The sequence below is a fragment of the Toxotes jaculatrix genome, chromosome 7 (genome assembly GCF_017976425.1).
Source record: "Toxotes jaculatrix isolate fToxJac2 chromosome 7, fToxJac2.pri, whole genome shotgun sequence".
NCBI lineage: Eukaryota > Metazoa > Chordata > Actinopteri > Toxotidae > Toxotes > Toxotes jaculatrix.
In genome coordinates this window covers 4,020,436-4,036,744 of record NC_054400.1, presented here as the reverse complement: position 1 = coordinate 4,036,744, position 16,309 = coordinate 4,020,436, and the positions used below count along the sequence as shown (strand labels likewise).

The window sequence follows — 16,309 nt, the reverse complement described above, 5'->3', positions numbered from 1 at the left end:
ACCTGTGATCACAATACATTTCATTTCTGCATTTCTTTCTCAAGGTAATTTGATAAATTTAGATATTTTTTGGGAGATCTTGCATCAGGCCTCAGTTTGTATTGGTTTCACAGTTAGAGGGTAATTATTAACCACTTTTGTGGCTCCAGATCTGAAGCCAAGGTGACGCACGATAATTTTGAGAAGTCACGAGATGATTAACAGAAGAAGGAAGCAGGAAAAAATGATTAATGCCACAAAGATTTATGCTTATTTTGTCCGACTTATCTCCAATCTTTGATTTCTTCTTAAAAAAAAAAAAACACACTTAATTTAGTGGATGTAACTGATGACAAAGGGGTTGCGTGTGTTTTATTTTGAGCAGTTACACAGAGAGGTTTTTAAAAAGGTCAAAGGTCTAATCCAGTTGAAAATACCTCTGATATCTTTTCTCACACCTCTGCACAGTCTGATAGTTGATAAATGATTAATTTAAAGGGAATTTTTGGTCTGAACAAATCAGCGATTCAGTCGTCAGATGGAGTTTCTCGTCATCTCATATGACTCAGTGTTGCCGTTGTGTCTTTTTTTTTTTTCCCAGAATCGTCACAGGAGCGACAATCAAGTCAACAACCGAAAAGCTCAAGTCCTTATTGATAGAAAGTAAGTTTGTATGTGAACATACAAGTTCGTGTGCAGTGAATCATGGGAAATGCACCTGTGCTTAAACACACACACACACACACACACATTCAAATCAAGCATACCTCGCATATTTAAAATAACAGACATCAGGTCAACAGGATGCAAAACAAGCACCATCCTGCAGCTGCTTCCTGTGGCTGTACTGCAGAGAATTTAGATTATTTAGCACACAAGGAATAAACAGATGGGTAAAAATACAGGAACGTACAATAAAAATGTACATGAGAAGAACAAAAACGTCCAGTGAGCTTGTCTCTAAACAGAGGAACTGAAAGTCATACTGTGGGGACCAAACGTCAAATGACTGGACACCAGAAAATCAATTTGATTTATCTCCCTCAGTGAAGGTTTTTTCAAAACCCATCACCACGTTATACGTCCGATATAGAATTCTGCTGTAGAAATAACTAATAATTAATAGTAATATAATACACTCACCAAGCACTTTATTAGGAACACCTGTGCACCTGCTCATTACAGTCGTCCCTGTTCCACATTCCAAACATCCACTTTACCAGCCTGTGTCCTGTTCTCAGACTACGGAGCGAGAAATGGATGGACGTCCAGGTGGGAGACATCATCAAGCTGGAAAACAACCAGTTTGTCACCGTAAGTTAATGGAAAATAAAACATTCTCCCCGTTCCGTTTTCTTGTGGATTCTCCAACAGATTTCACCTGTAGTTACATGCAGGGACTCTTTGATAGAAACTTTAATAAATAACAATAATAAATAAATACATTTGAAAAAAAATTGTCATTTGTCATTGTCATTTCAGGCTGACCTCCTGTTGCTCTCCAGCAGTGAGCCACTAAACCTGGTGTACATCGAGACAGCAGAGCTGGATGGGTTAGTCTCTTTATTTTGTGTTTGCGTGTTTAAAATAGAGATTATGCAAAAACAGGGATTCATACTGTTATTCATCGTCTCTCTCATCCATCATCTTTTTCTCCTCCTCCTCAGAGAAACTAACCTGAAGGTGAGGCAGGCCCTGCCAGTGACGGGAGATCTCGGAGACGATATCGAAAAGCTGGCAGATTTCAACGGTACAAGTGCAAGAAATACAACGATCACATAAATCCTACGTATATATATGAGCTTTAATGGTGGGTTTGTAATTCTGTGCGCCATCTACATCAACCACTGCGTCGCCTCTCTGTCCCTCAAGGCGAGGTACGCTGTGAACCCCCCAACAACCGCCTCGACCGCTTCACGGGAACACTAACATACGCCGGTCAGAAATACCCGCTGGACAACGAGAAGATCCTGCTGCGAGGCTGCACCCTGAGGAACACCGAGTGGTGCTTTGGCCTGGTGCTGTTCGGAGGTGGGACGAAGGTTTAATAGTGAAATTAATGGAAACTGTAAATCATTAAGACATAACATTATAACATTCAACACTTACTTCACTTCAAAAATACACTAGGATGTTCTTGAATTGTCTAGAGGACAACAACAGAGGACATCATTTGAGACCCTGTTTCTCCTGTAGGTCCGGAGACAAAGCTAATGCAGAACTGTGGGAAGAGCACGTTCAAGAGGACCAGTATAGACCGTCTGATGAATGTCCTCGTCCTCTGTGTGAGCCCCCTCCACCGTGTTTGTCCATTTTTATCAGACAGTTTCAGATTCTGCACAGTGAGATTGTCAAGAAACCCCGAGAATCTGACTTACAGATGTAAAATCCACATTTCGACTGATGTTCACAAACATCGCTGAAGCATCATTAATTATTTGTTGTGTAGGTGTTAGTTGGAGTGTAAAAGATCTCAGGTTCCAGTTCATTTAAGTTGTGAGATTTTACCCTTAACATGGGGAAAGAAGCTGATAATAAAGTTTTCACCTGAGTTGGAGAGCAGTGCAGGTCACCTTTTTTAACCTCTGGGCCGTATTTTGACCTCTGACGTTGGCTCTTCGTCCTCCCCCTGCAGATATTTGGTTTCCTGGCCTTCATGTGCAGCATCCTGGCGATAGGAAACTGGTTCTGGGAGGTGAACGAGGGCTCACAGTTCACGGTCTTCCTGCCGAGGCAAGATGGTAACGATGCTGCTTTCTCTGCCTTCCTCACGTTCTGGTCCTACGTCATCATCCTCAACACCGTGGTGCCCATCTCTCTCTATGTGAGGTAAAACTTCCACTTACTTATGGCCACTTATTTCATTTCATATAAAACTTAAAAGATTAGAGACAAGATCTCCTTCTAATCAATTCCCGTATCTACGTCTGTTGGCAGCGTGGAGATCATTCGGCTGGGGAACAGCTTCTACATCGACTGGGACAGGAAGATGTACTACCCTCGCAGTGACACCCCCGCTGAGGCTCGCACCACCACTTTGAACGAGGAGCTGGGACAAATCAAGTACGTCTTCAGTGACAAGACAGGGACGCTCACTCAGAATATCATGACTTTCAACAAGTGCTCCATCAACGGCAAATCCTACGGTAAGATTCAAGACATTGTCCCATGTTTGTTTGTTTTTTATGCTGGCAGTGTCAGTAATATTTTCATTAGCATTTTGGAATGAGGTTGATTCATCACTTTCTGCTCCTTTGCAGGAGATGTGTATGACTACTCCGGACAAAGACTAGAGATTTCTGAGGTGAGTTGATCCAAATTCAAGTCCTCACCCACCAAGACAAAGAATTAGGTTGTTTACAAATGTTTTTTTCATTTAAATAATGGTTACTAGACCTACTCTGCATTTGACCAGAGAGGTGGAAACACCAGAACAACATTACAAGGCTTCTGTTGTCTCTCCAGCATACGGACACGGTGGACTTCTCCTTCAACCCCCTGGCCGACCGCCGCTTCACGTTCCACGACCACGCCCTGGTGGAGGCGGTGAAGCTGGAGAACCCAGAGGTCCACGCCTTCTTCAGACTGCTGGCCCTCTGCCACACCGTCATGGCTGAGGAGAAGAAAGAAGGTGAGTGTTTCTGTGTGTGTGTGTTTTTTGTTGTTTTTAGAAATTTTTAAAAAAGCAACACAAGGAAGAGCTGACCAAAAAAAAAAAAATCTTTTTGCTCGTCCAGGTGAACTTTTCTACCAGGCCCAGTCTCCAGATGAGGGAGCGCTGGTAACGGCAGCCAGAAACTTTGGTTTTGTCTTCCGCTCACGTACGCCGGACAGCGTCTCCATCGTGGAAATGGGACAGCAGCGCAGCTATGAACTCCTGGCCATTCTGGATTTCAACAACGTCCGCAAGAGGATGTCCGTCATAGGTATGTAATCCACTGTTGGGATGAATAATGGCTCCTGTTTAGATTTCATGTAAACTGAGGTGATACGTAACAGATGTTTTCTTTTTTGCTCAGTTTTTCTTTTTTTACGTAGTTGAGGTCACTCTTTTCACTCCTTTATTCATTGTCTTGAAAATAGAAAACATTTGTTCTCATGTACTCGTGTTTGCAGTTCGGGGTCCAGAGGGGAAGCTCTCTCTCTACTGTAAAGGTGCAGACACGATCATCTACGAGAGGCTGCATCAGTCCTGCAGCAAGCTGATGGACGTCACTACGGAGCACCTGAATGTAAGTAATATTTCCATGTGATAAATGAAAATTATATCTGTGAAGTCCACATGAAAAAACCTCTCGCTGCCCTGGAGGCATCAATAGTTGACTTTGTGTGGGTGGAAGTTAATAATAAGCATATGAAGACAAAACACGTGCTGAAACAATAAAACAGAAATAGATGAAGAGGATCTTCGGTTTACTGTCGTGTGTTACAGAGAAGAGCATCACATCCTCATGTTTGAGAATCTAGAAACAGCAAATGTTTCACATTTGTGCTTAAAAAGTGACTCAAACAATTATTCGCTTATCAAAATAGTTGTCAGTTAATTTTCTGTGGATCGATAATCAATGAATTACTAGCCATGTTTGTGTGATCACTTTTCTCTCCCCTTCTCCTCTGAATTCTCATTCACTCTCATCTTTTTATTTCTTCTTTTATTTATTTCCTCTCATCATCCTTTATTTCTTTTTCTGTTCTGTCTCCCTTTTATCTCTTCCTCGTGAAGTTCATGTTGTAGAAAAGATAAACAGCTCATCTCCTGGTTGTCTGTTTGTCTTCTCTCCTCTTGAAGTTTATTCTCTAGATCCCAAACTTTATACAGAAGTTTGACGTTTGTTTATATCGTCATATACTATTAGGCTGTGTGTGTGTGCGTGTTTGTGTATGTTGGTTCTTCCAGGGCGTGCTTTGTGTATTTACTCGTGTGCACCTACATGCGCGGTGTTCATCCACATAAGAATGTGCATGCCGATCTGCAGGAGTTTGCAGGGGAGGGTCTGCGGACTCTGGCGCTGGCCTACAAGGATCTGGATGAGGAGTATTTCAACCAGTGGAAACAGCGCCACCATGAGGCCAGCACCGCGCTGGACGACCGGGAGAGCAAACTGGACGAGCTGTACGAGGAGATAGAGAAGGATCTGCTGGTAGGAGCACAGCGAAAAAAAAAATCTGAATGTTTGTCAGATGCACAGCATGTTGATGAATGTTCTGACAATGTTTATCTAAATGTGCGTCCAGCTGCTTGGAGCAACAGCCATAGAGGACAAGTTACAAGACGGAGTGCCTCAGACCATTGAGCAGCTGTCCAAAGCTGACGTCAAAATCTGGGTTTTGACTGGTGACAAGCAAGGTACATGACTTCACACATGACGAGAGAATTTCATTGATGACATATGACTTTTTGGATGGGGAGTCGTTCATCTTTCTTCACATGGAAACAGGAATGAAAAGGTTTTATCACGTGCAGTTATTCTGTTTCATCTTTACGTCATTCTCTTCTTGTCACATGACTCATTAAATACTTCTGATCCTGGCTTGAACGTCATGCTGAATCACTGTTAAATAAAGCTCTGTGTAATATTTAGATAACCTTTACTTTTGTAGTGTCTCACTTGTCTGCAGTTATTGTCTACTTACAAACGTTGTTGTCTATTTGTATCGCAGAAACCGCAGAAAACATCGGTTACTCATGCAACTTACTGCGAGAGGAGATGACCGAGGTCTTCATCGTCTCAGGAAACTCACCTGAGGACGTCAGAGAAGAGCTGAGGTCAGAGTTTTCACAGTTTTCAAAAAAAATATTTAATTCTAGACAGAACGTGAGTAACTCTGTTGTTTTCACAAGCTGAACACGAAACTGTTTTGTTTTGTTGTGGAGCAGAAACGCCAGAACCTCCATGAAACCGGACGAAGTGGATTCAGTGTTTCTGCCGGAGAGGAGCCTGGTCAAAGGCGTGAAAGTGATTCCAGATGAGGTGGTAAATGGCGAGTACGGCCTGGTCATCAACGGCCACAGTCTGGTACGAAGTTTGCTAATTAAAAGCTTTTGTCAGCTTTTTAATTTTTTCTCTTAATAATCATGTCTGATCTGCCAACTGTCCCAAAGTTTTTACTGCAGTTCAGCTTCTAAGCTCATACTGTGTTAGTTGAATGTTACAGTCAAGATGTAATATTTTAGCTGTAATGTAATTCTGACCTCTCTTCGGTTTCCTGTTTTTTTTTTTTCCCATGATCCCTCAGGCATACGCCCTGGAGCGCAGCATGGAGCTGGAGTTCCTGAGGACAGCGTGCATGTGTAAAGCAGTGATCTGCTGCAGGGTCACTCCTCTGCAGAAGGCTCAGGTGGTCGAGCTGGTCAAAAAGTACAAGCAGGCGGTTACACTGGCCATAGGAGATGGAGCCAACGATGTCAGCATGATCAAAGGTTTTAATTTTACACCTCTACTGTTCAAACTGTTGATGAAACGTTGTCTGCTTCTAACACATGCATTCAAGTGCCCTTTTCCTTCCTCCTCTCTTTGTCCACCCAGCGGCTCATATAGGCGTGGGCATCTCAGGTCAGGAGGGCATGCAGGCTGTGCTGTCCAGCGACTACTCCTTCGCCCAGTTCCGCTTCCTGCAGCGCCTCCTGCTGGTGCACGGCCGCTGGTCCTACCTGCGCATGTGCAAGTTCCTGCGCTACTTCTTCTACAAGAACTTCACCTTCACCTTCGTCCACTTCTGGTACGCCTTCTTCTGCGGCTTCTCAGCACAGGTGAGAGAATTAGGAAGTGGGAAAACACATTGGACAGGACTGATCTGACACGAGGATTCAACAAGTCACTGGTGAATACAGTTGACCTCAGTTAAACGTTTACATTTAGCAGACACCCGTGTCCAAAGAGACATACAATACCTGTGCACCACGATATCGCAGCAAATACTGGTTGTGTCTAGTTTTACAAAACGATTCTGCGAAGAGAAGGTGGAAATGGGCAAGAATGAGAGATCGAATGAGTGATTAAAAGATTCTCTTCTGTTTTCTGACTTTGCTTTTCAGACGGTGTATGATGAGTGGTTCATAACACTTTACAATCTGGTGTACACAGCACTACCTGTACTGGGAATGAGTCTGTTTGATCAGGTAACTGTATACATTTGAGCTCAAGGTGTTTTGTATTGATGTCTTAGATAAAAAAAAAAGAAAAAGAAAAAACACTGAAACCTAATTGCCTTGTCTCCACCTGCTGGTCAGGATGTGAACGACGCATGGAGTTTCCAGCATCCTCAGCTCTACGTCCCTGGTCAACTCAACCTGTACTTCAGCAAGAAGGCCTTCTTCAAGTGTGCCCTCCACAGCTGCTACAGCTCCTTGGTGCTCTTCTTCATCCCCTACGCAGCCATGCACGACACCGTGAGGGACGACGGCAAGGACGTCGCCGACTACCAGTCCTTCGCCCTCCTAACCCAGACGTGTCTGCTGTTTGCCGTCAGCATCCAGGTATGAGGAACCTTTTCTTTTGGAGAATCTTGTCCTCTACATTAGTCAGGCCTCGAATAAAAAGAAATGTTTTCCCTCTGTGTCTGCAGTTGGGGTTGGAGATGTCTTACTGGACGGCGGTTAACACTTTCTTCGTTCTGGGCAGCCTGGCCATGTACTTTGCTGTCACTTTCACCATGTACAGTAACGGCATGTTTCTCATGCTGCCATCAGCCTTCCCTTTCATAGGTGGGTGGTAAACTCTTAACTCTGCTCATATTCACATCTGCTCCTGAGAAAAGCTTTGTTCATAATTTAGAAGGAAGCTGTTCCAGAGGAGAGGTGGCAGCATAATTCAAATAACCTGAATTATACTGTCAAATACAGAGCCTGAAGTTAGTTTGGTGTGTTTGCACAGGCAAACAGGTTTACAACTAAAGCAAATACCAAAATTGGCTTGGATCACTGCGGTGTGTGCAGCAGGCCAACCAAACCTTCTTTGTATAGTCTCATTCTCTGACCCTTGAATATACTGCCACCTAGCCTCTTAGTCCTTTTTATCCGTTCTTTTAAAAGATAATTGCTGATTTAAATAATAACTTGGCTAATTTCAGACAGTATTTTATTTATATTTTATTCAGGCAGCTGACTGTGCTATGGCTGCACAGTATTGATGTTTAAATTTAGACAGTCCTGTCCATAAATGATTGAAGTCAGTGTGTACTTATCCAGGAACGGCCCGAAACTCTCTGAACCAGCTCAACGTTTGGCTGACAATCCTCCTCACTTCCACCCTGTGTGTGCTTCCTGTGGTTATCTACCGCTTCCTGTTGATTCAGCTCTGCCCCACCATCAATGACAAGGTAATATTCCACGTTTAGGACTTTGCTCTGCCCGTCAGTGTGACTTTCACTTTCCGAGCATATTGTTGTTTCTGATGTACATTGCGCATAAATGTCCCAGAGTGTGCTTCGAAATCATAGGAAAAAATCCCAGCAGTATTCACTCCTGGCCAAATATTTTCCCCCCGGCACCACTCGTGCAATCGTGCCTCTTTTTTGTCCAATCTTTCAGGTGATGTTCAAGGTGAGACAGGCCAAAGCAACGCCTCCCCCTCCTCCTCGACGCACCCGCATCCGCCGGACCAGCTCCCGCCGCTCAGGCTACGCCTTCTCTCACGCGCAGGGCTACGGGGACCTGGTGACATCTGGCCGGTTCCTGCGGCGTCCTGCTGTGTCGCGATCTTCAGGTTTTCCCCACGCGGGTCGCACCACCATGGGCTTCAGTCCCATGGGACGTTCGGCCGGATACAGCCCGACGGGACGTCCCCAGAATGCCAAGGTCCCGGATGTGGAGGTGACATCGCTTCAGATGTACAGGACTATCACAGATCCCACCCTCTGACAGACAGCAGGTTGATTCTAGGACGATGTTTGGAGGAAATTTGGAAGCAGGAAGGACATGCTAACTGAATGTCACTGGCTGTCAGAGGTGTTTAAAGCCCACTTTTATACACTCGTTAGCATGAAGAACTTTATCGGGCTTTCGAGAGAACTTCATGTAGAAGATTTTTTCAAAATCCGTCTCTCATCTGCCCAAGACATGGTTTGAAAAACACATGACTTCTGCTCCAAGCATTTCATTTTGTAATAGTTTAACAAAGGAAACTACAGCAAAATGTGTAGCCACTTCTGACGGGTGTGAGGATCACTTCCCTTTAGGTCGTGAGTGTTCATGTAAAACATGCCTCATGCAGAGTCAGCGGATTAAGGGCTGACCAATGAATGTTTCTGACACTAGAAACAGTAAGAGTGCGATTCGTTTTCCAGTAGGAAACGCAACAGAAGGGAAAGGAAATATTTTAAGAGACAGTGTCGTCATGTTTACAGACTACCCAGACACGTGGGAGTCCAGATGCACAGCAGGGCTTTGCACAGGGGAAAATAACCAGCAAAGCCATGTTGCATTAGATATTTTAATTTTTGTACCTTAAGTGTCTTTTTAAAAGCATTTTATTTTCCTTTCTTGTATAAGCAGTGTAAGGCTGAATAAGCAGTTAGCACTTTGGCAGCGTCACATAGCAGTGGAGAAAATCAAATGTGAAAGATCATAAACGCTCCGTGGCTCATTGGCAGAGGAGAAAATAAAATTGCAGCAGGATTCAGCATTGATGGACCATCCAGTGCTGTCCATCAGCAGTTCTGTGCTCAAAGAATTTCATGAAACTTAAATAGATTTGGGAGGACAAAAAAAATCTAAGCTCAAAATTAAGGGATATTTCAATTATAATCATTAGTGCCACTGTGCAGCAAAGTGCACGGTAACAGTTTGATGACTGGTCAGAAAATAAAGTATTATTGTTATACAGGAAGGAAATAAGCCATTATTTTTGGATCAACAGGTTGTGAAAACTTCCTTTTGCAGTCTTTTGTCTTCTGAAAGGGGCTGGTGGAGGACCAAAAGATAATTTTTGCAACTGTACATAAACATTAAACAGCTCTTAATAAATATATTTTTGTATGGATGCTCTTCTCTAAACAGGCTGCCAATCTATCAGCCTGTTCCCAATGAGAAGGATTTTTCACAGCCTGACAGCCCAAAGTTTTCTCATTCCTGTGGCTTATTTCTGATCTGTGGAACCACTTACAGTCATTAGTAAAGTGCAGCATGAAATTTCTAAAATGTGCCTCAGTGTTAAGGTTTAGGGTTTACATTTTCAATGCTTGTACCAGAATGTGCCTCAGGTGCACCTCGAGTGTCTTCGGATCCGAATGATTATCCCGCTGATGTTTGATTTGCGACCGTTGGCAAACTAAATGCACATTTTCACCCCATAGAACAGCAGGAGAAGTGGACCTCGCTGGCTGTGTAGGAACTAATCTGTAGTACAGACTTCGCTGTAGGAAAATCAACCACATCTACCTGTGTTTGGGAGGTTTAACGTACTGTACACACACTACAGAGTGGACTGGATGATCCTTTAATCCATTTAGAGACATATTTGGATCCACATGCGTCCACATGTCCTTGAAAAGCTCATTGACGGTGTTCAGTGCAGCCAGAGCCGACCACTTGTGATCAGATCACACAGGATGCATTTTAGTGCCAAGTGTAAACAGGGCCTGAAAAACACTGCTTCGATGATTTATACCTCATTTTAAATTCAGTTTATCAGATATCGCATCATGCTTAGTAATGGTTTGAAAATCATCAGTTTGCCTCACTATGCGTTCACTATTGTATGTCTGACAATCAGCTTGGTGGTTAACCTTATTTCTAATCAAAAATGTAAACATGCAGAAAGTTATTTGACTTGTTTCCAGCTTCTTTTTCTTTGAATGTTTTATCAGCTTACTGAAAAATGCAGCATAACGTAAAAGAAAACAAAGAAACTGCCTTAATGTCAAAAGAAAAGGAACATTTCTACATTATGCAACATGAAACAACAATGATAAGAATATGTTTTGGAAGATAAGTATGTTGAAAGAATATTTTCTATGCAACGTAGTCAAGGACTAGCAATACTTTTAAGTTGAGAAAGGAAACGTTATTTTATAGGCTTTTTAATGATGACTGAACTGATTGAATTGTAGGTCTGTGGTGTGGGTCTTTAATTTATTATTTGTTGTGTGAAGGTTTATGGAAGAGTCCAAATGGAATTGGTTCCATAATTGTGCAAAAATAATATTTAATGTTTCGTTGTATCCCATATTTTTTTATTTTCCATGTCTCCATGTATATGTAATTACTGGTTTTATTCAGTCATCAGTGTTTCATCTATCATTCAGAGTAAACCCTTAAGACAGCCGATGGATGCCTTGACGTCACAAACTTGTTGAAGTGGCTTTAGTGTTTAAATCTGAGCTCTGTTACCACAGAGCGATTCAGTCCGTTGTTGCCCAGAATTTAATGTACTAACCCTAACCCTGGCGGTAAACCAAAGATTTTTTTTTAAAGCTTTGTGTGTGACAGTTTACCCAAAAGTGAAACTGTTTCTCATCAAACACAATCTGATGCTGGAGTTTAATGTGGTGAAGCTGGTTTACACCACGGACAGTGCATTTTATTATTCACTGTAAAGTGTTCTTTATAGAAAAAGAAAAAAGTTTAAACGGGCATTGCATTAATTTAGATTAGTAAAACATATCAAAATGATCTCATGAAGCAGATTTGCTGAAATGAGGCCCCAAATCACCTTCACTAGAGCTCTATGTGCAGTATTTCCAGTATTACTGTGTTACTGTCCAAAATAAATTTCAGCCATAAAGATAACTTTCAGTTTTTACCAATACTTTACTATCAGTCTATCAATATATCTCTTGCCCTGAAGACTGAAACTGTATCATAGGGGATTTTCGATAACTTGACCAAAAAAAAATCTCATGATTTTTGAACTGCTCTTCTTAATAACCATTTTGTATAATTTTGTACTAAAGTTTTTTTACTGAAATAAAAAGATCAATGTAACATGTCGTATCTGTGCAGTTTTACCCTTTTCCATTATGAATAAGGTGCAATTCTTTTTGTGCCTCTGGAGTTTGTCTGTTATTGTCGAGGGCTGAAATGACGGGCAGATCCTGGGTGTGACACATCTGTGACGTCTCTCACACTCTGAGGCATTTTTAAACAATCTCTGTGAGTTAAAGAGGTGTGATAGCATGTTTAATATTTGTATAATGCTTTAAAAGGACAGGATATGAGGGGTTTCAAGTTTTTTCTCCACAAAAGCTCAGTTGGACTGAAATCTGTTCATAATCAGAGAATGTTTTTCATTGATAGTCTATAGATGAGATTAACTAACAAGCCTACAAGCCCCCTGTATAAAAAGAACAGAAGATTAAATACTGTTTGTAATACTACATTGAAATCATGATGTTAATTTGTAAAACATAATATCTGTCTAATAAAACCAGGAGCACAGGCAGAGCGATGGGACTGTACTGTCAGATAAATTCTGTTTTACTTGTTGCAGTTTATCTCCAGCAGATGGTGCAATAGTCCTTTACACCACAGCAGCGACACCCCTGCCAAACCACACAACACTAGCCTGATGTTTCCAATTAGTGCGTAATACTGAAAGAATCTTATTGTGCTGAAACACAACAGCTACAGAAGACAAAGAATTATTACGGCTCAGACAGTACACGGACAGTACATGTTGCAATGAGTATTTACATATACAAGCAGTAATACAAGCAGGATGAAATAAAACGAAATTTGGTGCAAAAAAGGTGTAACTTTATGTTGTTGTTGGACCATACTTTCTAAGACAGGGACCAAAGCATTATAACTTTTAACCATAGCTTACTGCAGTTAAGCAATTTTTTCATTTGAGTCCCAAAATAGTTAATAGAAAAATAAAATACATCAGATAAGAGCTCCTCAGAACATGAAGGGGAAATGTTGCATCTAAAGTTGTGTATGAATTTGTTAAGGTGATAGTGTCTATTTAAAGTGCTGATTTTGAATAATAGAGTGGATGTCTGAGAAATTTCTGATAAGGTCACAGTACCAACACAGATGAATGACTCTCTATTAGACATACACTTATGACAAAGATTTGAACCACACACCCCTGATTCAGTTATTAATCATCTAAGTCATTAAACAAGCACAAGACACTGTTTCCAGTGTTTCAAATGTGCTTTTACATCAGTAAAAGATAAGAATATTTTCTCCACCACAAGTCATCACTTTGTTTTATAGATTAATTAATCTCAAACATAAAAAGTAGACTAATGTTCAAGATAATATTTAGCTGAATCCCCAGACTGTACTACTGTAGAAATCATATCTTTACAGTGTGACGTCTGAAAGGGACCAGACCAGATCAGCACTTTGCCTCGACTGAGCACATACAATACAAATCAAAGTCGTAATGAGCCCCAGAGGGTGAAAGGTCAACAGGGGCCTCCTGCTCTAATTTGTAAAGTTTGTTTTTCAGTAAATCAACCAGGGTGTATCCTCTCTCTTTCCCAGTGCATGCTGGGATAGGCTCCAGCCCCCCGTGGACCTGGAGGGGGATAATCAGTTTTAGAAAATGGCCCGATGGATGGATGGGTGGTTTCTGTGTGAATCATTTATTCTTAAACCTGAGATCATTGGGGAGGATAATGAGTTTTTTTTTTTCACCAAGAAAGAAACTTGGGACACATGTGCTGTATTTACTATTTGCATATAGTTTTCTCACAGGAAGCCGCTCAGATTTAATATTGAGTCTCATGTTGCATCTTGTCTGGTGAACTTATAGTATGTTTTCACATTTTAAATTTTGCACCTCAAACAAGTGAGAACAAGTCGTGCATCTCATCCATCCATTAAGACATCTGTATCTTGAAACTAGACAAAATGATATGGCAAGAAATGATTTTAGAAAACTGTAATGTGTTCATTTGAATTTAAACAGGTGGAAATTGTCCATGAGTATTTCAGGCTGGTAACATTTAGTTCTATTTAAAAACAACTAAAAAGTGAGCTTTTGATTTTGAGGATTATGCTTTATGAACATGATATTTACTAAACAAAATAACACAATTCACATTTGATTGAAAACAGTGTTGAACGGGGTTTCCTGTGTTAATCTGATTAAAATAAAAGTGAAAGCTTTGCTGCCCCCCTGCGACCGAAGCAGCTCCTGCAAGGCTGCATTTTGGGGCGACTGAGAAAAACGGTAATTTTAACTTTATCGTGACAAAAGGCCGTTTTCTTTACATTGCCGGTGGCAAGCAAACCCCAATTTATTTGTGTTTTGATCTTACAGAACATGACTACCCTCTGGATCTTTAGTTTATTATTATCTGGTGTTAATGTTGTTTAGTATACGCTAAAAACGTGAACTACCCAAGCCGAGTCCTCTGCCGAAAATCGAGCCGCCCCAACGCATGTCTCGCGATTTTCCCACCGACATTGAACGCGGCGCCGGGGGGAGCCAGACTGCCTTACATTGTTAACGCTGATTTCTGCCAGTTCAGTCCAGCGTTTTGTCTTCGCGAGCCGAACCCAGGGTCACAGGCTCCCACGAAACGCATGAAACCTCGGCCCCCGCTGGAGAGAGGGACACACGGCGGCGTACTGTAAGATACTTCACGGTGTATTCCACACAAATTTGTCTCAGTTTTTCGTAATCCAGAAAGAGCCAAGAAGCGCCGGGCAAACATTCAAGCTAGCGCTGACTGTTGATGATTCTGAATATTTCGGACCGCGGGGGAATATACGGGGGTTGCGATATTTTATTTTATTTTATTTTTATTTTTATTTGGCTTTTAAATGAGGGTTTCTGTGAAAGGGCTGTGGCTTTTTTTCGTGTACAGTTAAACCGGGGTAAACACCTGTCCAGGTCCTCTCGGGTCATTGCTGAAGGGAAGACGGGCTAACGATATGACCTTACTCAGCAGTCATTTTCCTCACTGGGCTGGCAGGAGGAGGTTGAGGTGGTGGTGGTGGTGGTGGCGGAGGAGGGTGGCGTGTTTCCCATGGCTACACCAAGCTTTCCTGGGGGGGGGGGGGGGTGGGGGGTGTTATTTGCATTCCTAACCAGCCCGTGGTGACATACTTATGGTTGTATTACTATTACCTTTAAAAACGGGCAGCTGCTGTGGCCCAGTAATTCAAACTGGTTACCTGGGGGAAATAGCAGGGAGAGTAGGAACTGGGAGGAAGGACCAGCTCCAGGAGTCGTGACGTCGCCCTGGAGGTGCAGGTTCATTTCTCCGCCAGTTTTCTCTCCCCCCTCCTCCCCCTTTTTGTTGACTGAACGCCCACCTTTTTCCAGTTACTCCAGTCAGGTCTCACAGTCGAAATCTTAACGCCTTTCCCCTTTCTTCTTTTTGTTTTTTTTAATTCTCCCCCACTTGCCTCGGCAGCCCTAACATGAGGAGGATTGTTGGCTGTAACCCTGCCCAGACCGGAGGCTCCTGGTAGGGATGGTGCCGCTGTGAAGAGCCGGTGTGCCGTTTCGGAGGACAAGCCTGCGCGGTCGGGGCCGGGAGGGGTGGGGGGGTTACACGGCTGGAAGGAAGTGCCTGGACAACATGACTGTTTTCAACCAGGAAAATGTGGAGGAATTTTATGAAATCGGAGACGAGCTGGGGAGGTAAGTGTCAGCGAGGTTTATTCTTATTCCCAATGCGCCTGAACTTCCCCTTTTTTTGTGTCTGTAGTGTGAGAAAGAGGGTGGATGAGATACTGTGGAAATCAGCTCTGCATTTAGATGATGAATTAATGTTCATGTAATAGTCCTAAATATATGTTTTCATGCCATGCTGCACTCTCAGCTCTGCATAAACATGGATTTAGTTCTTTCACACTAACACTAATGCGCACTCTCACCAAGGGCTGCAGCGAATGATTTTTTTTGTTCATCATCGATCAATCTGCAGTTTATTTGTTAGTTAAATCAATAGGTTTGTCTGACCAGCAGTCCTAACTCCAAAGATAGTCACTTCACTATCATGCATGACAAAGAAAAGCAGCAAGTTGTCACAGCTGAGAAGCTAGAGACAGCACACGTTTGGACTTTTGTCTTATAAAATACTTGCTTATTCATTTTCTGTCGATCAGCTAATCCGGTGATTTCCATAGTAAAGATTGCATGCATGGATTTCGCATGGATTCACGTACAGCAGTGTTTTCTCTGCAGTGAAATATCCTGAGGTCATTCCTTCTACCTTTGGTGAAGGGGTATTTGGGCCCATCTGACTGGTGAGGGCTGTGGGGGGTGTGTCGGACAGAAGAGGTTGGGAATCACTGAGCTAATCGATTAATCGACTGATCTCCAGCTCTGTTTTATCTAAAATATCCAGAGGATTCATATAAGAGTCATGAAAATATGTTTTCATGCCGTGGTGCAGCCACAGCTATACTTGTGTATACATA

The 16,309-nt window shown here is 42.4% G+C and overlaps 2 protein-coding genes across 4 annotated transcripts in view; both read left to right on the top strand.

Annotated features, from left to right (window-relative positions):
* LOC121184470 (phospholipid-transporting ATPase ID-like) overlaps positions 1–11,904 on the top strand; it is a 28,797-nt gene extending 16,893 nt beyond the window's left edge. The window contains exons 6-28 of the mRNA XM_041042135.1: positions 581–642; positions 1,221–1,293; positions 1,462–1,532; positions 1,647–1,729; positions 1,852–2,010; positions 2,176–2,264; positions 2,615–2,808; positions 2,917–3,125; positions 3,240–3,283; positions 3,445–3,610; positions 3,717–3,905; positions 4,096–4,211; positions 4,956–5,120; positions 5,215–5,326; positions 5,641–5,746; positions 5,858–5,996; positions 6,217–6,400; positions 6,507–6,730; positions 7,016–7,099; positions 7,211–7,456; positions 7,546–7,684; positions 8,168–8,298; positions 8,510–11,904. Coding sequence (XP_040898069.1) covers positions 581–642; positions 1,221–1,293; positions 1,462–1,532; positions 1,647–1,729; positions 1,852–2,010; positions 2,176–2,264; positions 2,615–2,808; positions 2,917–3,125; positions 3,240–3,283; positions 3,445–3,610; positions 3,717–3,905; positions 4,096–4,211; positions 4,956–5,120; positions 5,215–5,326; positions 5,641–5,746; positions 5,858–5,996; positions 6,217–6,400; positions 6,507–6,730; positions 7,016–7,099; positions 7,211–7,456; positions 7,546–7,684; positions 8,168–8,298; positions 8,510–8,839 — 3,315 coding nt within the window. The 3' untranslated portion in view covers positions 8,840–11,904. The remainder of the gene's footprint in view (positions 1–580; positions 643–1,220; positions 1,294–1,461; positions 1,533–1,646; positions 1,730–1,851; positions 2,011–2,175; positions 2,265–2,614; positions 2,809–2,916; positions 3,126–3,239; positions 3,284–3,444; positions 3,611–3,716; positions 3,906–4,095; positions 4,212–4,955; positions 5,121–5,214; positions 5,327–5,640; positions 5,747–5,857; positions 5,997–6,216; positions 6,401–6,506; positions 6,731–7,015; positions 7,100–7,210; positions 7,457–7,545; positions 7,685–8,167; positions 8,299–8,509) is intronic.
* A 2,472-nt stretch (positions 11,905–14,376) lies between these two features.
* Positions 14,377–16,309, top strand: part of dapk1 (death-associated protein kinase 1) — a 64,951-nt gene continuing 63,018 nt past the window's right edge. For all 3 annotated transcript variants that reach the window (XR_005894284.1, XM_041041850.1, XM_041041851.1), the window contains exons 1-2: positions 14,377–14,508; positions 15,298–15,527. Coding sequence is in view for 2 of the 3 variants with exons in the window: in XM_041041850.1 (XP_040897784.1) it covers positions 15,466–15,527 (62 nt within the window). In the remaining variant the exon portion in view is untranslated. The remainder of the gene's footprint in view (positions 14,509–15,297; positions 15,528–16,309) is intronic.